This window comes from Melanerpes formicivorus, unplaced genomic scaffold, assembly GCF_026170545.1.
Source record: "Melanerpes formicivorus ecotype bairdi unplaced genomic scaffold, bMelFor1.0.p_v2 SCAF_14, whole genome shotgun sequence".
NCBI classification, from domain to species: Eukaryota; Metazoa; Chordata; class Aves; order Piciformes; family Picidae; genus Melanerpes; species Melanerpes formicivorus.
The window spans coordinates 15,970,037-15,991,683 of NW_027142366.1; the positions used below are offsets into that span (position 1 = coordinate 15,970,037).

The 21,647-nt window shown below is 38.6% G+C and overlaps 1 protein-coding gene across 30 annotated transcripts in view; it reads right to left on the reverse strand.

Annotated features, from left to right (window-relative positions):
- The window catches only part of RBFOX1 (RNA binding fox-1 homolog 1), an 881,269-nt gene that overhangs the window by 361,029 nt on the left and 498,593 nt on the right, over nucleotides 1-21,647 (reverse strand). The window contains exon 1 of one of the 30 annotated variants that reach the window (XM_068147196.1): nucleotides 16,272-16,304. The exons of the other annotated variants lie outside the window; for them this stretch is intronic. Within the exon in view, the coding sequence (XP_068003297.1) occupies nucleotides 16,272-16,289 (18 nt within the window). The 5' untranslated portion in view covers nucleotides 16,290-16,304. Of the gene's footprint in view, nucleotides 1-16,271; nucleotides 16,305-21,647 lie in introns of those variants that run through there. 30 annotated transcript variants of the gene reach the window in all.

The window sequence follows — 21,647 nt, forward strand, 5'->3', positions numbered from 1 at the left end:
TGTTAGTCAAATGAAAAGCTTAAATTCTCAGATAATGTCTTTTTCTGTGCTATTCTTTTTCCCCCCGTTATCACTGGTCAAGGATATAACCAACTCAAAACTACTTTTCCCCATTTGTGACCTGAGCTTCCCTCATAGAAGTTTGGCATCCTGACAGAAAAACTGGATATGAGTACCAAAATAAAAGGATCATAATTTTGAACTGAAAACAAAGGGGAGAACTCTTAGCACCTGCAAAGGATGTGAATAATCAACCTGCAACAGATGTGAACAAGCAATACAAAATCTCAAAATCTGAAAAGGAATGCCTACAAGGTGTGGAAACGTTGGTTTGCTAGCCAGTATCATAGTATTATAGTATCATTCAGGGTTGGAAGGGACCACAAGGATCATCTAGTTCCAACCCTCCCTGCCATGGGCAGTAAGTTAAGTAAGTTAAAGACACTATGTAGAATTTTATGAGTAAAACAAAGAGACCCTCTGTTGTTTTGATATTAAACTTGATGGATTGATTCCTCTATCAATTAACTTTTTTCCCCAATTGTCAATGAAGATTTCCTCTTATTCACCCACGACTCACCTGCAAGTCTGCACAAGATTATGTGCTTTGACTCTCACTTTCTGAAGTAATACTTGGGTGATGGGATTTTGGATTCCCTTTCATCAGTATAACCTGTAGTTCTATAACCCTGCAGACTCTATATTCTAGGTTTTCTCCTTATCAGAAAGGACACAAGGGATACCTGCTTGCAAACTGGAATCATAGACTTGAAGACTTAAATGACAACCACAACATAGAGTGCTTTTTGCCAAGAGTGTTTCTGCAGCAAATGGACAACATTTGCCACTCTCCTGAGTTTCTGGAAGCCACTTTAATAGCCTGTAATGATACTTATCATATTCAGACTTCCTGATGACTACATATGCCCTCACCACCACCCTCACAATACTGCAAAAAGAACATTAAGAGATTTCTGATGATTCACAATGAGCTTCCTGAACCCGATGGACAGCTATGAGAAGCACCACGGTGACTATCTCCAGTAATAGCTTTCAAACATTGCTGAGAGTATTAAAAACTCAGAACTGCTTAGAGTTATGTCAGCTGAGCAATACCTGTGCTTCACCAAGCATTACAAACCTGTAATTATAGTCCTAGAAGGAGCAGTATGGTACTTAAACCCACAGGATTATTAGGTGATTTAGCATCAGATTTTACCTTTAGCATTAGCACCATCCACTGCAAACCTGAAGATTCACAACTGGGTATAAAATGAACACCCTTCTGGAAAATGGCTGTTTTGAAGGGACAAGTTGTTTTGAGTGCCTGCTCTGGTAGTCCTGCTAGCCTAGTGATGCTGGTTGAGAATGTTCTTGTTGCTACTTCCTGGAATCATTCAGAAAAAAACATGCAGCAGTATTGACTAGATTGATATTTGTTCTACAAACTCATTTCTCTTTCTCTGAGTTCAGAGAATTAAAGGATTAATCAACTCCTAACACTTGAAAATAATATCTTGGCATCTGAAATCTAATTTAAGCAGATTTTAGTTTCAGTTTTCTTTTCCTGCTTGCATCTCTAACAGCATTGGAAAACATGGCAAAGTGTCTTAGGAAAACCACAGCAACCTATAAGAAATCCCTACAAACAAGTTTCAAGTATCAACAAGATATCGTACCTAATACTTTGTTTGTTCTGATTCCTTTCATTGTCTAATATTTCAAAGACAGGCAATTTTAGAATCCTTCATTTAGTGCTTCTCTTTGTGCTGGGTAACTGGAAACTGAGGCAGAATGTGAGTAGAAGATCACTGATCACATACTATAGCTAGTGTGCTTTGTTTTACACGAGACAACCTGACGTGCAAACTAACCACCCCCAGTGCAAGAAACCAAGAATAGAATGTCAACAATAGAATGGGAAAATACATTAAAAACTGTCTCTTGAATCATTTATATCATACATCATTTATTCAGACACGTCACAGCAGGAGTTTAACCCCAGAGGCAGATTATATTAAACACACATGTACATTGTTTCCATAAATGAGGACAGCTGACACAGGTAGCCAAGAGATGGCAGCAGTTGACACAGGGAGAGGTACAAAGATAGGGTCCTCATCTGAGTTCAGTCTGGCCTAAAGATACTCAGCTATGACAAAACCACAGGTCTGCCTAACCAACTCTTGACTTTCTGTAGTGAAAGGACCAGCCTTGTAGACAGAGTCATAAACATTGCCTGCCTTGACTTCAGGAAGGCTTTCAACCCTGTCTCCCCTCAGATCATCCTAGTGAAACTAATGCAGTATTGAGCCAAGTCAGCAGACAGCGAAGTGGACTGAAAACCCTGGCTAAATGACTGTCCACAAAGGGTGCTGATCAGTGGCATCAAGTCTAGCTGGAAGCCAGTAAGTTGCAGAGGACCCTGGCTGCGGTGTAAAGGTAGGCGATGCTCACCTTTCAAAAGGAAAGCAGCCAGTCTCCAAGCAATGGCTACTTACCCAAAACCCACATCCCCTCTGCTTTTATTCATGAGCATAAATGTATCTGGGGTCAGCTGTGTCCAGGTTGTGTTTCCTCTCAGCCTCTTATTATCTCAAGCCTGCTCACCACTGAGGGCAGAGGAAGCCTTGATACTGTGGAAGCACCATTCATCAGTGACTGAAACGCATGTTAATCACACCGTTCCAGCCTTAGATCTAAGCCACAGCACTATATGGCTCCTATGGAGTGCAAGGAGTTCATTCTTTTTTTGGCTGACATGCTTCCTGAGCAGAGATAAGGACATTTAAAAAATAAATAAATCAGTGATAAGCTTCCTCCATCATGATGTCTGAATGGGGTACCCCAGAAGCAGCTCCTCCCCTGTCATGAAAGTATATCTTGCCCCACACATTCTGTCTCCTTAGGGTAGCTACATGTTTGCTTCCAGAAATTAGCAGTTCACAGTAAATGATGAGTGGTGAAAACAGCAAAGTCAGATGCTACTGTGATCATTCTTCTCACTCAAGCCTATATTACCATTCTTTGGCTATTAACATGGTCCAGTAATTTTTCCAATACACAATTATAATTCAGTGGCAAACTATTAAACAAAATAACTGTAATTTCTATGGTTGTCCCAATTCAACTCCAGCAAACTTTAGAGACTATTGTGTTGAAGAAGAACTAATCTGATGAGTAATAGCATGGTGGTGTTCAAACGAACGTTTCAAATTAACTGAGCTATTAATGTGCATAAAATCTATATGATAACAAGATTCCCATAGAGAAAATCATATACCAACAACTCAGCCCATGAATATCAAAAGAACTATATCACTTGCCATGAATCATGTACTAACTTCTCTCTCCTTTTCTCCTTACTAGTACTTTTGATGCTTTATTTTCAGATACCACTCAAGGCGCTCAAAAACTATCACAAGAGAGTCAATAGTGTGGTACATAATTATTCTAGACCTGTCTCAATTGTGGGAAATAGCTGGTTAGAATAGAATAGACCAGACCAGGTTGGAAAAGACCTCCAAGATCATCAAATCCAACCTATCATCCAACAATATCTAATCAACTAAACCATGCAACCAAGCACCCCATCCAGTCTCTTCCTAAATATCTCCAGTGATGGTGACTCCACCACCTCCCTGGGCAGCCCATTTCAATGGCCAATCACTCTTTCTGTGAAGAACTTCTTCCTAACATTCAGCCTAACCCTCCCCTGGCACAGCATGAGACTGTGTCCTCTTGTTCTGGTTGCCTGGGAGAAGAGACCGACCCCCACCTGGCTACAACCTCCCTTCAGGTAGCCGTAGAGAGCAATAAGGTCTCCTCTGAGCCTCCCCCTCTCCAGGCTAAGCAACCCCAACTCTCACAGCCTCTCCTCATAGGGTTTGTGCTCCAAACCCTCCCCAGCTTGGTTGCCCTTCTCTGGATGCGTTCCAACAACTCAACATCTTTCCTAAACTGAGGGGTCCAGAACTTGACACAGTACTCGAGGTGTGGAATGGGAATGAGTCAGTGTAACATGACTGAAAGGACTGGTTAAATACAGATGTGATGCTGTATAGGCTGACTTTTCTACAGGGGATCCTGGGCTAAAACACTTAGCCAGCTAATTAATTTCCATCTTAGGAAAACAGAAAGAAGACTGCTTGGTCACATTTACGGTGATGACATGATTAAATTTGTTCCCTAACAAACATACCTCTAATGCTAACTGGAGTCACTTCGCTTAAAAGATGACTGAAGTAGTCACATTACTTGACTAGTGTCATGAAAAAAAAAAACACCCCTCACTGTTTACAAGGCTGCTGTAAAACATGAGTAAATATTCATTTCTCCAAAGGATAAGACATGAAGAGGCTTGCTTTCCTGCAGGAAGGATTCTGATCAGACATGTGGCAAGTGATTGCTTGTGTTTTATAACTAAGAGATAAATTTAACCTGTCTGTTCAAAATTGCTTTTTATAGATCAATTGAAATTACAAATATGTTCACTGGCTGTGAACATTCACAGGTTGACTTAAACCAGGATTGTTACCCAGGTTGTACTGTGTACTTTTGCATCAATAGTGTATGGTAACCTCCAAAAGGAAGGGAATAACAAATACTACACATGGAATACTAAGGGACAGAAGTGCATGCAGAACTTTTCTAAGTGCCAATAACATGTCACCTCATCACAACACAGCATCATTGTGAGTGGTAGAATGAAATGCTTCATGCTAGGTCTGTATGTTTTATTTGGTTTATTATCTTCTAGTCTTTACATGTCTTAATTCCACATTCCCTATTTGTCCCAATCTGAATTTTTCCTATAGTGTGTGTAATTTTGTCTTCCTGTTATGTTAGATCAGCTTGCTTCTCTTAATCAAGAGTAAACTCTTTTACCCTTCCCAGCTATCAGCTATACAAGAAAAAAGTGAAAACTTACATCCTGTTATTAGTCACCTGTTGCCCATAGTGTCAAACATCTTGCTAGACTAGAGTGTATTGATGCCTTTTCTGATGTGACACCTCTCTTTGATAATGCATGGTTACATCACCGCTCTGTGAGATACTTTAAGTTCTGATATGATTCTTGTATGAATATCCAAATGCTATAAATATAACCATCTGATGCTATAAGAAAAACATCCCACCCTGTTGTCTGTAGCATAAGTTTTTTTATGAGTAACACAGTAGGCTCTGCCCTCCTTAACAAATATTATTATACTGTTGCCACCTATATTTCCTTCTCTGCACTTTCAGAAGACAAGTCTCAAGTACCTTAACATGCATTAAAAACAGTGAACATAGATGTGGTGGCAGGGGGGGAGGAGAGATTTTGCTATTGCATGCAGATTGTAGAGAGATGTGGAAGTCACACACCATGAAGTGTTAGGCAGGCAAGTTGCTACACAGCTCCCCAGGTGTATGAGTACTGCTGAAGTAACATGGCTGTTCTTATGCTTTGAAGACCTTTTACCATATATTATTACCACTATGCAGCAGAAGGGGGGGAAAAAAAAACCAACCAACCAACACAAAAATACTCTGACTCTTAAGCATCTAAAATTGCAGGTTAAGTCACATCAAGAGGGCAAATTAGACTCTTCTCAAAAGCAAAATTATAATTGCCTTTCAACCACGATTGCCCTGAAAACCTAAAGATGTTTTACCAACACTTTCTATTGGAATTAATTTACTTAGTTGAGAGAGTAGTCCCTTAGACATCTACATGTGTCAATGAAAGCACAGCAAAGCATGAGCATTATTATTAGATTAACTATTGATTTACTCTAGATAGAGACAAATGCTCCAAAATCTCAAGTTTCCCACCACTGCACTTTTTATGCTGCTCTCAGATGCTGTGCCAGTGAGTATTTTGAAAGATATGAAAACAAAAGATGAAGTTCACCCTGTGAGCTTTCTGAGTAGAACCTTAGCCATGTCAGGAGGACATGGTATCTTCTAGGTTAGCTCAAAAGGGCATTGACTGTTCTGATCTTGAATATGCTCCTTTCATCTCAGCTTTGTGACCTCTCCATTACTTTCCTTCCTTTCCAATGACACACTGTTTTATCCTTCTTCCTACATTGTTCCTGTTGTTACTGGGATGTAGCATTTACTAGACATCACAAGCAACACTGGACTTGCTTCACAAAGCTACCTCAGCTTTCTCAGCACTTCCACTGGGTAAGGGAAATGAGAGGAATGTGAAACAATCTAACTGGGCTTTGTGTTGAAAACAGGAGTTTGTCACAGCTCTGTAGGTTGGCAGCAAAATAAAGCAAGTGAAAAGAAGGAAGTAACACCATGTGGCAGTTGCAACTTATACCTAAGGTGAGGTATTAGGTGTGCTCCCACATGGTGCAACTTATCTTGGACTCTTCTAGAACTTAATACAATTGACCTGGGATATTTTCTACAAACTTGCAAGCTAAAGCAGTGGAACTACTGAATACAGTAAGGCATAATTAGTAACATAACTTTTTTTCCAGGTTAGGTATTCATCTGTCATCTTTTTGGATATAAAGCCAGTTGCTTTTCAGGATTTTGCAATTTTTTGCTTAGGTCACAGTTTTAAAGCAGTTCTGTAGGTTTTAGTCAGTGTTCACGCTGTGATAAAAACTACATGGGTTGCTAATTTTGAAACTAACAGTACAATCACCTTTGCCACTTTAATATCAGCAATGTTACCACTGCAGATACTCTCCTCTTCGGTTGCAAGTTACTCTGCAAATTGATTGCATGAGCACCAACATATGAAACATTTCCATATTCAAATGTATGTATTTGCCTATGCTTGCCCTTGAAGAAATCATAGAACGGTTTAGGTTGGAAGGGATCCTGAAGATCATCTAGTTCCAACCCCAATATCATAGGCAGGGACACCTCACAGTACACCAGATTGCTAAAGGACTTTGAGAATCTCAGAATATTAGGGGTTGGAAGGAATCTCTCGAGATCATCTAGTCCACATCCCCTGCCTAAGCAGGTTCACTTGGGTAAACCTAGATGTTTCCCTTTATGTGCTGATTTGGAGGAACAGTTAAGCCTGGAGTTGAAGTGGGTAACTGGGAGCTAACTGGAAAATTACAGAATTCCCACAACACCACAAACCTGCTGGACAAACCTCAGAATGAGCAACTGGTTGACAAACTAAATCATAATAATCCCAAGATCCAACAGCCTTGAGGTGGATTTCTTGTTGTGAGCCTGTCCATAGTGCTGTCACTTCTTAGTACATGCACTGGGGATGTCTTCAAATTACTAATTAAAGCAAATAAAACCACAATAAAATAAAGCCACAATAAAATAAAACCACAGTAAAATAAAATAAAACTAAACTAAACTAAACTGGACCTTTGAATAAAAGTAATTATAACAATGTGGTTTGGCATAGTCTAAGGTTGTCTTTTAGCTTTGGAAAAGTCAATTCTGAAATCACACATCACCAAACATAGGTCTGGTCTTTGCTTCCTCTTTGATAAGAAGGTGTGCTCTCCAAAAGCATTAAGTGAAGCACCGACACAGATGACATTTAGTCTCAATGTTGTTTTTATGTTAGCTGGAAAACACAGATGCACTTTAATTGCAGTCACTAAGTGGAATTTCAACAAAAAATATTTTGTTCAAGACTCTAAAAGGCCAAGCAAACAAACAAGAGAAAGGATAGTGTCTCATTCATTACTGGAAACTGTCTTAATAAAAGGAAAATTAAGTGGTCATGACAATTACCAACGTTAAAGGGACAGTACAGTATTTAAACCAAAGAATTACTAAAGTCAAATCATTTCATACTGATTTTCCAGTTAACTAACACTGCCATGAATCAAAGTCTCAATGAGAATGAGACACAGACTTTCCAAAGAATACACACCAGTTTTAAAAGCAGAGATCTCAAGCTTGAAATTTTATCAGGTATGCTCATTAGGCTGCATCTCAGACACAGACCTGCTGAAAAGCTAACGCTCATAATCCACACATGAAGCAGCTGAGATACATATATCCTAATTTGTAGGATCTTTTTGGATTTAGACCACGTTTTCTAATCTCAAAACACTGCCACTTTGACAATTCTCATTTTTGTGAAGAGACAAGTGATACTTCATTTTCAGGTAAAGGTTAATGTTAAGTTCCCAACTTTCTGAAATGCACTCCTCTATAAAATAAACCATCACATGCCAGTGCCTAACATTAGAGAAAAACGTTCACACAGTCGAAAATGAATGGGTTTTGCATTTCAAGGTGACAAGTACAATGTCAGACACAATCAATCGATCACTGCATAATTATTATTGCAAATGATCCATATCCATGCTGCAAACCTTAAGGGGAATTTAATGAAGCAGTAAGCACATCAATAATAAGATCTACTTCAGTCTCCGTTAAATCTTGTGATTCATAAATATGTTGTCACATTTTATTCTTCCTTGAATTCCTGTAATTATATTTGAGAAGAAGCTAACTGAAAAGTGTAATTCAAATATATATTGGCGTTTCCCCTGTAAAAAGAACACTTCACTGTATTACATATACCCCGCCAGAACTAAATTTACAAAACTGTTTATCAAATTAAAGGCCAAGCTAGTCAACAAAGACAAATACAGAACAATCTCTGAAGAAAACTTGAAATGCCAGTAATCAAACTCAGGCTGTTTAGCTGACTTAAAGTCTGGATTGGGTCTAGGTGGCTAGGATTTTGCAGTTAGGGATCTCTTATGGTGGCTTCTATGTGAAAAGAACAGGGGCTGCCCTGTGCTGGACAGAGCTAGTTCCAGGTAGCTTCGTAAGGGACCCATCACAGGCCATAGCCAAGCCCATTGGCTAGTTTGGTTATGCAGCTCTGAAAATGCATATCAAGAAAGAACAGAAATGCTTGAAGGAGAGAGGAGAAGGAAACAAAAAGAAACAGCAGGGGAAATAACCAGGCTGGAGAAGGTGCACCATAGCAGAGCAAGCCATCTCCCCAAAGCTACAGCAGCCTGTAGATGAATCCACAACAGACCACAGGAGAAGAATGAGAAGGAATTGCAGAAAAAAAATTCCTGTGTTCTGACTGCAACCTTGCTATGCCACGCATTGCCTCACTGAATGAGGTGAGTTCACTTGTGTTGGCAATAAGCAGGGTTTCCCACATTCTGAATCAGAAATTAAATTGCAAAATTGAAGTTGCAGAAATTATAAGAGGAAATAGATAATTTCATTTTATCAAGGCAAGTCTGTTTTGTCTGTGACAGTAAGTGATCTCCCTAGCTCATCACTGACCCATGAGCTTTCTCACCTCTGTACTTCCTATTTTCTTTTCCCTCCCTCTCCCACTGAGGCAGGGTGTGAGTGAGCAGATGGGTGGGAGTTTGGCTGCTAGCCGGGGCCAACCCCCAACACAATTATGATTCTGTGTATTATATCCATAGATCGAAAGCAGGCACTTCTATAGATAGGTTGGACTTGAGTTTTCTGACTGTAGTAAGAAGAGGTGTATTTTCATACTGTGCTATTAGAAGGATCTAAACAGAGAATCATCTGTTTGGCAAAGAGGCAATGTCAACCCAGGAGCAGAAGAGGAACAGGAAGCCAATACAGACAGGAAAAGATGATCAAAACCCAGTGAAGATATTAACAGGTACCTAGACTTCCATTACTAAACATCCCTTTTTGTTAATGGAACTTCAAAACAGTCAAATGAATTACATAAGCAAATCATGTCTAATGGTATTTGCACACATAAATGAGAAACCATAAGCAAAATTTTGGCTTAGAGACTATCACAGTCTTGTTTAGCTTATCAAACATATCTTTCACTGGAATGAAAATCCAAAAGCAATGAGCCCAAACATCCATCTCAAGACATGAACAAGGATTTTCAACTGCCCAGAAAAGCCACAGACCCATAGGATGGTTTTGGTTGGAAGAAACCTCTAAGATCATTCAGTTCAACCATCAACCCAAGACCACCATGCCCAATAAACCATATGCTGATGTGCGCTGTCTACACACTTTTCAAACATCTCCAAGGATGATGACTCCATCAACTCCCTGGGCAGCTTGTTCCAATGCCTGACCACTGTTTCAGTAGAGAAATTTTTCCTAATATCAAAGCTAAACCAACCCTGATGCAATCTGAGGCCATTTCCTCTCATTCTATCACTTGGGAGTGATATATCTCCCTCTATGAGGGAGAAGAGGCCAACCCCAACCCAGCTCCAATCAACTTTCAAGGAGTTGGAGAGAATGATGAGGTCTCCCCTCAGCCTCCTCTTCTCCAGGCTAAATAACCCAGTTCCCTCAGCTGCTGCTCAGAAAGACTTGTTCTCCAGGTCTTCAGGACTTGCTCATCCTTCTGAGTCACCAAGATATTCAAACAGTAGCTAAGAGTCCACAACTGTACATGCAGTGGTATACAAACTCCCCAGACTGTCAGAGAAAAGGTATTTAGAAAGGATTTCCACCAAGAGATAATAACAGTAGGAACAATAGGAGCCTGCTCACCCAGCTACATTTCAATTCCTTCCCCACATAAACACTCCTGAACTGATAGAGAGACATCCACACAGTGCATTCAAAGTTATGATGAAAAGCAATGCTATTAAAAGGGATAAGAGGAAGTTAAGTTTAATTGGATAAATGTAACTGCTTGCCAAAGTAAGGAGGAAATAGGTTTGGTAGTTAAAATAGAGCACATAGACAACTTCAGAGAAGAGCAAAGTCTATCACACATTTTTCCACAAATGCTGCTGAAAGAATTAATAACAATGCAGAGATTCTTAATGTCCTATTTAAACTGAGTTTCACCACACATTAGCACGTCTGTGTAAGCATGTGCCTATGGCAGTTTGTGTCTAAAGGGATGCATATTGCTGTTATAAACCACCATTATGCAACGCTGGATATAATGGAGCATCGTACTGATGTTGTTCTCTTGTTTGTGCTGTTACCCTTCATAAACAATAGAATGATGGTTTACAAAACACTGCAAGCAGGCCACAGAAAACAAGCCCTGTTAAGACTGAATCTATTGGATGAACAAATGCTGCTGTCAAATATTCCCAGATTGAAATTACTTTTCTATTTCGTTTCTCTTCTTCACATTAAAAAGGTGATTTTTATGCTTTGCATGCTACTATGATTTTTAGCTTTTATCATTCCAAAATGAATTATTATACACATGATTTTGAAACCAACTTATGTGTATATATCAATAGCTACAAGAGCATAACCTGCTGAGAATTGCCTCACAGCCTACCTTAACTAATTGTAATCCTGTTTTCATTCAACATCTCTATCAGCCATTCCTTTTTGGCCATCGAGATTGAACATTCAGAAATTGTAATACATCATTATTCAGGTTTATTGAATCAGATACCCTTGAAGATCCTTAACATTCACACCAGCATACTCTATTATTAAACAACTTTGTATTTTTCTGTGTTAATAATAAAAGGTACGCATGTATCCGACATCAGCGGTCGGGCAGCCAGCTAAAGAGTATGAAGCTACATGTTTTATTCAGGGTCTCAGTGGAAAGTAGCACGAGAAACATTTTGACTGAAGGTTTTCCAGCTTATACGTTTGACTTTCTTGTAACTGAAAAGATCTTAATATTGTGATTATTGCATAATTCCACACGTGAAAAGCTGTACTGCCCAAGTGCTCCACTGGCAGTGTTTTCAACCTTCTCATTTAGTCTTTCAGGTCAGTTCATGTCGCATCTCAAATACCTGCATCACAAACACATTTTTGCTTTGGAATGTGATGTTACTGTGAAGCCCTCACTTAAGAGAGAAATACCTTTGCTTAACGCACACAATGCCAATGCTGCAAAACACATAGTAAGCAAAGTTGCTTAAAAACTGTGAATTATATTGCTCCAAGGATATTGTAGCTCCTTACTCCAATTTAAAAATTCCCAAGATTTCATTTCTTTGTCTTTGAGTCATCTCCACATCTATTTCCAGTTCTCATTTCCTTTAGCTAAAAAGCCTTTGTGTCGCTTCACTTAATGAACTTATCCTGTAGCACTTAGCAGACAAAGAGCACAGGCTAGGACTGAAATTACACACTTCCCTAATTCTGGAGAAAGGCGTACACCATGCCCGCATATATCTGGTCGTGCTTAAGAACCAGTAAGACTTTCACTCAGCCGAATTAAACACCATCTGCCTTTGAATATGTGAACTGACACAGAGTCCTATATGTATATTAAGATGTCTCTCAACAGGAGATGCATGCTGACAAAACCACCAGAAATTCTAACATACTTTAAACCCCTAAATATTTATCCAGATAAAACTCCTGCCACAGTTGTTCTATTACTCCCCGTTCTTCCAGTCTTCTCCCCAAATGCTCACCAGAGGTAATGCAGGCAGGTACAACACACAACTCAAAAGCTTTATTCTTCAGAGTTGTCAAAACAATGTTCTATTGCCAGAAGAGATTATCTTGTTGCTATTGCATATAAATTTTTAAATTTGTTTCTCTGCATCTGCCTGCTCTAGTTTTGGGCAACCCTGGATTTCATTTGCTGACATGTTTTCTGCCTTATTTGATCAGGTATTATTTTGAAGCTGCTACTGAAAATTTCTGCTACATATATACAAAATTCATTCCCTGTTATTTACAAGAAGAGCAGACTGACAGGAATGAGGCATATCTCTGACTAAACAGACATTAATGAGTTGTTTATGGAATTTTAGTATGGTATATTTAGGTCATTTTACTTCAGCATTTTCGCAGCATACAGCAAAAGGTGGGAACCCAGTAATTTTTGTTTTAAAATGCATTTGCCAATTATCTGCCTTCCAGTTCTTCTTACAACAAGATTTAATTACATAAGAGCAACTTTTTAATAAGATGCAGTATCTTTAAACCCTCATCTTCCAACTCAGAATATGTAAGTTGAACATGAGGTCTAGGAGAACCCCAAATAATCCAGTGTGAACTACCAAGAGACCATGGAACCACTTGCTTGGGAAACAAGCAGTTGCTTGTGCTGTCAAGTAGACAAACCATGCTTATCTTTCAAAATATGAACAAGATCAGGAGGGATATTATCTTTAAGGAGCAAGTTCAGAAAAGTATGGGTTCCATGAAAGACTGACAAGTCCCAGCTATCAACCAACTTTCATTTTATCCACAGATAGTTACACTTCTGTTTCCATGGTAAGCAGAGGTCAGCAACTTCACAGCCCTTTAACTGAAATAAATTTCACTTGTTACATTCTGGGGAAATTGCAACATCTTTTGGGAGCTGAGCTGAATTATAAAAGGTGAATGATAATCTGCAGTGATCAAGAATAGCTTACATCATCACCACAACAATCACCAGACAGAGAGAAAGGTGTATTATACTGGAGAGCAAGGTGTACCATACTGCACAGCAGCACCAGGATATAAAACGGACCATAGCCTTTAAAGTCAGCAAGGATATAGATGCTTTTGATTTCAGGATTTAGCTGTAGTCCCTAAGTCAGTAATACTTGAAAGTCTTCAAAGTTGATTGGTATGGAATCAAATATTGATGAACTGCGATTCCTGCAGCACAGGTGTCTGTGTATAAAAGCACCAGACCAAAAAAGTTCTCCTTTTTCTAGAGGAGGACAAGATTATAAGCATCATTAAATTGTTTGGGCTGTCGACAAATATGGATTTCCTATGACAGGGTTAACAGTACTAAAATCTTTCTTTACTTTCCAAGATCTTGTTATAATTATTAAAAAAAAAAGAACAACCAAGACTGTTGCATTCAAGAGACTGAACAGCATGGAACAAAAAATATCACATCTGTCCATCAAAGGAAACAAATCTATTTTACACCTTTAACAGCGACCACAATTTCACACAAGTTGGCTACTTTAAATTTTAATAGTATCACTGAGGAGCTTTTATATAATTATATAAAATATTGATGTGGTGCCAGGAGAAAGCATTTCAAATGCTGCTGTGAGTTTATACATTGCACCTGCATATGTTAGAAGCCTCGTTTACGTTCTGCATCTTATACGTGCAGATATGTACACGCGGGCACTTAATGTGCACAGGGTTTACCAATCATGCAGTTACTGAAGTAACTTTTCTATGAACACAACTCATCTTCATTTCCAGAAGAAATGAGAATAACAATGTTTTGCTACAAAAATTAAAACCAAAACCAAACAAAGTTCATTCCCTGCATCTCCCTTGTCATCACATTTTGAGATTCTTATTCAAATGATTTAGACTGGGAAAGTTAAATGAAAAATGGGGATAATGCTTAATATCTAGATGTAGCTGTGCCAAGAAAAAAAGAAGAAGGAAAAAAAAAAAGGAGACAAGAATTTTATCCTGTTTAAAGAATTCTGCTAAAATTAAAAGAAAAAAAAATTCATACATACAAAAAAAAACCCCACAACCAAAACACAACAAAACCAACATCAAATGAGACATTATAACATGCAAGTAAAAAGGACGAAAGAAAAAAGGAAGGAACAGACTTGAAAGTATCACATTAATTACTGGAAGCGTTGGAAAGCAGGAAGTGGTACTGTAAGAACTGCTTATTACTGTGCTTAAAGCATATATATGTATAAAGGAAAAATACAGAAGTCCATACATTACATAAAATACAACACACTGAAGAGAACAGAAATCAGCACAGCTTCCTGTAAGAAAATGTGTTGCATTAAGTTTTCCAATTAACAAAGCCTCATAAGCTGAGGCTGGAGTAGTTGGGGGGATGGCAGTAGTGGTGGTGGTGGTGGAAAGTGTCCCTAGCTTTCAAAGCTTTTGAGCTACTGCCACCCAGAAACAGACTAATACAGGTCCTTTCACTTTATTGTGCACATCAGAAAAAAAAAGGGTTTCCTCGTCAAATATTTACTGTTTATCTCTTTTGGATGATGATAACTACCACAGCAGAATACAGGAGTGCTGAGTTAAAAAGAGACTACTGCTGTTAAGTGATCTGATTGCTAAATCTACACATAAAATTAAATCAATAATTTCATTAACAAAAATACAGCTTTAATAAAGAATCATGACAAGGGTTAAAAACAAGCAGCAATCAGGATTGCTGTTACAGGCACAGATACTTGCTTGTGAAAAATAACGTGACTCGTACTACAGACCACGGGGCAGGAGCGGGGAGGGGGGGGGATGGGGAGGGGCGGTGTAGGGGGGGAACGGCAAATTCCTAAGTCCCAGTGATTGGTGAGCTCCTGAAATGATAGCACGGCTCAGATCACTGAAATAACAAACTTAAAAGTCTGCAAACAGCGTGTGCCTTTTGCAGAGATGACAGAAGTTACTCCAGTACATTGGAGGGTCAATAGAAATTAGAAGGAACCATAAAGGGAGATTTCCAGAGTGAACCGCAAGCAATTTCAAAGAGCAGTGACAATTTGCTGATAATAGCTCTACAAGTTAAACGTTGCTCCTGTGCCGCCTGTTTTGCAGAGGTGGCCCAGATTAACTGCGAGCCTATTTTTGCATGCATTTAAATCAAATAAATAAATAGATTGTCAACTGAGACGAGCTGAAAATATTTCCCCAGAAGATGTAGAGGCTTTGAAGAGACACGGAGAAATGCTTTTTCAATATGCATATTCATTCACTGAGCTATTTGTGCTTGCCTGGGTTCTTTAAGGGGGGAAAAAGAATAAATAAATAGTTGCATCCAAACCTGGATGAATTAACAGGTTAATAGGTTCATTAATTCACAACATACATCTAACAGCACAACATTATTCTTAAGGTGAATGGATTTTGCTGCAAGGAATCTGAACAACGCTGACTATCAAAATCACAGGAATAAGTACATTCTACCTATTCTCTCTCTGCAGTTGTCAATTGCCAGAAACTTCAAAGCCAGGAAAGACTGTGACAACTAATATAAGCCCAACCGGGTCAAGTAACACAAAGGAGAAGTTTTAATCACAGAAAGATTTGTTTCATTTCTTACAAAGAAAGCAAATTCTCAACAGCCACAAGTGATGCAGCACTCATTTCAGGACTGAACCACACAGTGAATCTCACAGATACAATTGCAAGGTTTTCTAAGGCAATGAAAAGAACGCGGTGCACAACGCCACATCCTGCAAACCCCGAAAATAAATTGCAGCTTAATGAACCAGTTTGTTTAAACTCCCATTGGAAATGCAATCACATGTACTGCACGCTAGCTAGGCTAAGCTTTCCTGCAGCACACACACACCTTTACATATTCAAAAACATGCTGCAACTATAGGCTAAAATCCACAGTCCCAAAGTTAATTTATTAATAAAAGATTGACATGGAGAGAGACACTACCTACCCACAAATACATCATCATCTTGAAAGAAATCAAGGGCTCTGTCAGCAAACAGAAGTCTCCTTACTTCAGCAAGTATGTCTGGAAGGAAAACTGAAAACAGTGGGTAGAAAAATCTTGCCTTTTTCTGTCAAGTCCTCACAGTTCTCTTCTTATACAGGGTGGTTTTTTTTAGTTTGTTTATGAGAAGAGCATTCGTTCAGTGGCTCTTTCTGCGTGTGAAGTGACTTGCTTCAGGCTGTCTTTTTTTCTTCCCTTTTTCTCCCTAACTCAAGTCTGTCCTTTCTTTACTGTCAGGCTTGCTTAGGTAACAATTCTTGGTGTATCTATTTAATGAGCAGGTTCGTGCACTAAAGGCAGCCAACTACATTGGAGAGAGAGAGAGAGCAAGGGGAAAAAAAAAAAAAAAAAAAAGGAGGGGGGAAAAAAAATAGTAATAATAAATAAATAAATGGGAATATACCACTTCCTGATTGTTACTATGGGATCTACGGACGCCCCCTCTGTAGGAATTCATAGGAGGATTTCTAAGACATCCTGGAAGGGTGGGGGGAAGGAAAAAAAAAAAAATGGGGAAAAAAAAATTACCAAAACAAAAATTCAGAGAATAGCAGGTGACTCCAGTGGCACTCAAGTCATTACCTTTCCTTGCTAAAGGACCCAGCTCACAAATCCTGCGTTTGAGAAATTTTTAAACTCAAAGCAAATCTCCTACAGAAAAGAAAGGAACATGTACTGCACCCTGCTTCTCCTTTATCTCTTTAAATGTACTTCAGATAAAAGCCGCATCCAGTCAGGTCAAGGCCTTTCCCAATCTTATTACGGTAACACAAGAGTCTTCAACATACTTTTCTACAGCCATCTACTGACTTCATGGTGTTATTGCTGCTCCTGTTAGTACTGCTGGGAGATAACTGCCAGTCTGAGGAGCTGGGAAATACACACAGTAAATCAGACCACAGGGGGAAAAAAAAAAGTGTTTGTGCTAATTTAATCTATTTTTGGTAGTTTGGTTTTCTCCCTCTCTCTCCTTTTTTTTTTCCTTTTTCTTTTTTTCCCTTGCCACACCACATATTTCAGAAAGAATTGTGATTTGTACATCCAACAAAGGCTAATAAAGAGAACAGGATTAGTTGAGGGGTGGTGGGAAGTTAAAGGTATTTTATGCAAATGAAGGAGTCTGCAAAGGACTCAGGGGGGTTTGATTACAGCTTAGACTTTTATCATTTGCTACAAGGAGATGTTTTTGTATTTTTAACTCATTTAACCTGTCTCATTGTGATGCACAACATATTTAGTAAAGGGATTAACAGCATTCTGAGGTAAGAAACAATTTTAGAATGTAAAGGACAGAAGCCTTGGTCACTTTTTAAGGCTATATTACTGGTTACAAAAACCATCCCTGACCTTGTGAACTCCCATCATCTGCCCTGTGTATTGATGTGGAAAGCTACAAACAGTATGTTTACTGAGTGCATCAGCTAATGTAGTATATACATAATTATTATGAATATACAAACAGTGAAGATATAAAAATAGCCATGGGAATGAGATTAAACAGAAATTTTGTCCCATTTTTATGTTTGATTACTTATTCATTGTTTCTGGTCATGGACTATGCACTTCTTCAGACAAAAAACCCTGTCCTGCTTTTTAAGCATGGACTCCAGACAATTTACATATTCAGCCTAACCATACAAGGTAAAATGTCACCTCAATAATTAAAATACATTAACTGAATTGCATAATTATTCACTGCACCAGGGCAGGTGGCAAATGGATAGGCACCTGCTGGAACAGCCAGAGACACAGCAAAACAGGACCAGGGGGAGCAAACTAAAATCCATACTGTTAAACAAATGGTGATCAGGAGAGTCTTAAGGGTCCTGCCACTAGGGTGAATTCAAAATAGAAATGAGTCCTACACCACTAATGTAACACAGAAGAATGAAATACTTAATTCAGTTGACAATTCCATGATTTTTATAGAGATACAGATAAATGAATAAACATGTACACACAGAGCTTTTGATCTACTAAATACTCTGTCCAGGTAAAAGGTTGTTGCCTGTTTAAGTGCAAGCAGAAGAAAAAGATTTAATGTATTGATTATTAAAGCGTTAACTTTTACTGTAACATGTAGGAACAACATATTTTTAAGTAGTGTAGGGCAATTTCAGCAAGTAAGCCACTTACTTCACAAAGTCTTCAGAAGGAAAAAAAAAAAACAACACAGCATTTTGTTTACAGTGTGGGGTTGTTTAAACCATCTGCCCATCTCACAACCAACATTGAAGCCATCTAACAGGCCTAACGCGTCCACCTTTAAGCTGCGCACTTTCACCTCGTTTGGTCTAGTATATGGTGCAGTGTGTTCTTCTGTATTCAATTACGCTGTAACAAACTTGAAATACTGCATTAGAATGAATTAGATTATCCTGGTTAAGCTGAAAATACATTTTCTGATAATGTATCTGCACATCTGCCAGCCAGCAGTTCTTTCTGATCAGTGCACCTGAACTGAACACACAAGGTTTCTGAATTTTCATAAACTGCATACAGATTTTATTGTTATGATAAAAGACCGTGCAGAGCCACTGCCCATAAATCACTTATAGCCAAAATTCCCTGGTTTTGAGCACAGGCAGAATATAAAACTTCAGTGAATTGTGTCCCAAGGCTCTCAACTAATCTTTCTGTATTCTAAATTATCTTCATTATTAAATTGGTTACTCAATCAATTCTTCGTATCTTATTCCGTCAAACAAGTGGGACAATTGTTAATGCTGCTCCACAAACCCATTCATTTTAAATGTTATATTTTTAGTACAGCTATTATTAAACACTTTGTTCATTAGATCATCTGTATTTTCTGCACAGGTAGGAAGGTAAAAAACAAACTGAATAAAAAGAGGATTGAAAACAGGTATATTACTCTGGTTTTTTTGCACCTCTGACTAAAGCTTAAAAGCAAAACCTGCATATTAATCTATGTTTTACAACTGTGTCTGAAGTTTACAAACCAAACCTAGTTTGCTAAGGTTAGTCCTTACACGTTCTGGATTTGCAAGATGTGTCAAAAAAAGAAGTAAACAGAAAGTATTAACCACAATCATTTTAACAAAGGCTGAAAGTTGGGTTCAGGTAAAAGGCTACAAAATCAGTAATAATCTTGCTGCTTTTTAAAGATCAGTCAAGCAGAAACTCTGTTCCAAACACAAGTATATGCTATTTGCTATGAACTGATGTCCCATTTCATCTGATGCTTCCAAAGACATTCGTGTGAAGCTGTTCTACAGGGGCATTAGCAGGATTTTTAGCTACAAAGCACTGCATTTCTGTATCAGCTGATACCATAAGTTAAGTTGGTATCATAGCCTTAACTGCTATAAGCAATCACAGCAAACATTTTGCCTGTGGAATCACAAGGGATTGGTGAAGTATTAAGGGTTGATCAAAATGGTAGATAATAGCAAAAATGAAACAATAAATTGTGTAATCATAATGAGTCCAGATAGTTATATATATGGTCAGCACATTCTTATTGGCACCTAAACTCAGATTTGAAGTCAAGCTCTAAATTCTAGGAGTTCCATTACCTTATTAAAGGAACATAATTCATGGACATATCTTGGCATATTTAATGACAGAGAAGATTTGAAATAGCATCAATATTGCTGCTTACTGCACTGGAAGATAAGAAAATGCAGACTAAGTTCCTCATCTTGCAGGGTATGTGAAACCCACAGGAATTGCAACAGTATTAAAGTAATCTCGGTGCTAAATGATACAATCCCTATTTTGCTTGATGCTATATAAACATACAGAAAGATACCGAAATCAAATCTTTGAGACTTACAGATTGCAAGCACAAAACTTTTAATGACTTTGAGTCCGTGTTTCCAACAAAAATCTCCATGCTTTAAAATTTAATCTGAGGCAGGGTGGGGGTGGAGGTGGGGGGGCTGCTTAATAATACATATATTTTAAAATGCTTAATAAAGGAGAAAGGAAATTTGATGGTAATGATTATGTTAACATCAGGGGTGATTAACTGTTTCATTTTCATAAAACTCATAGAATAGCTTAGGTTGGAAAGGACCTCCCCACCATGGGCAGGGACACTTCTCAACTATACCCAGCGGCTCAAAACCTCATCAAACTGGGCCCTGAACACCTCCAAGGAGGAGGCATCCACAACCTCTCTGCGCAACCTGTTCCAGAGTCTCATCAGCCTTGTACTGAAGAACATCTTCCCAAGATCCAGGCTAAACCTACCCTCTCTCTCAGCTTCAAACCATTCCCCTTGGTCCTATCGCTAGACACCCTTTCGAAATGTCCCTGTCCAGCCTTCCTGTAGGATCCCTTCAGATATTGGAAGGCAGCTATAAGGTCCCCCTCTGGACTCATTCCAACAGCTCTGTGTCCTTCTTATGATAGGAACACCAAAACCAGGCACAATATTCAAGGTGGGGTCCCACTAAGATTTTATTACTAAGATATTTTAAAGATATTCTTAGTAAGATGCAAGACTTCTCCACCAAGAAAAGATACAAACCAGGGACATGATACATGAGCTGAAACAACATTACAATCTCACATAATTTACAGAGTACCAAAATTTATTTGTAATATTTAGAGAGCTAAAAATATTTGTGTTTGTGCCTCATTTCCACACTTCACAGCCTCATCAGTCATGACTTTTCATGAAATGAAAAACTGTTGAGGTTTAGGAGATATGGTAACAAAACAAGCCTGTAATCTGCTTTTAATTCACTGCAGTTTTAAGAGGGGAGTTGTTACTCTTGGAGTTTGGGGGGTTTTTTTGGCTTATACATTTGCATTTCAGCTTCACTGTAGAAATACAACTTTATGTATAGTTCAGCTGGTTTATAAAAAGAAAAAAAAGGCGTTTTCACCACGTATTACTTTTCTTTTTCTTTTCCTATCTTCAGTTAATTTCTTTGTGCAGATCTGTCACTTTTGATGCAAGAAATTTGTTTCTGCGTTCATTTGCTGTACAGCAGGGTCAGAATATTGTCCCAGGAAAACCTAAGAAGCAACCAGCCAGCAATTTGGCCATTAGACATCGCCACAATTTGCAGCATTGAGTCAGGATTTCTGGCTGGCTGATCAACTGTGCTCAGCCTATTGTCCAAGGAGCGACAAGCAGGACAGAAGCATATGGAAGGTTCCTTTGATCCCAGAAACCATGTCACATGCATGGGATTTTCACTGTTCACAGTTTCACATAAAACCAGGACCATGAAACTTGTTTTTTCCCTTTTCTTAACATACAAGGAGATGGGGACAATAAAAGGGGGGAGTCTGACCTTTGCCTGCTTCATAGACTTCCCATGTGTTATTTCTGAAATGAAG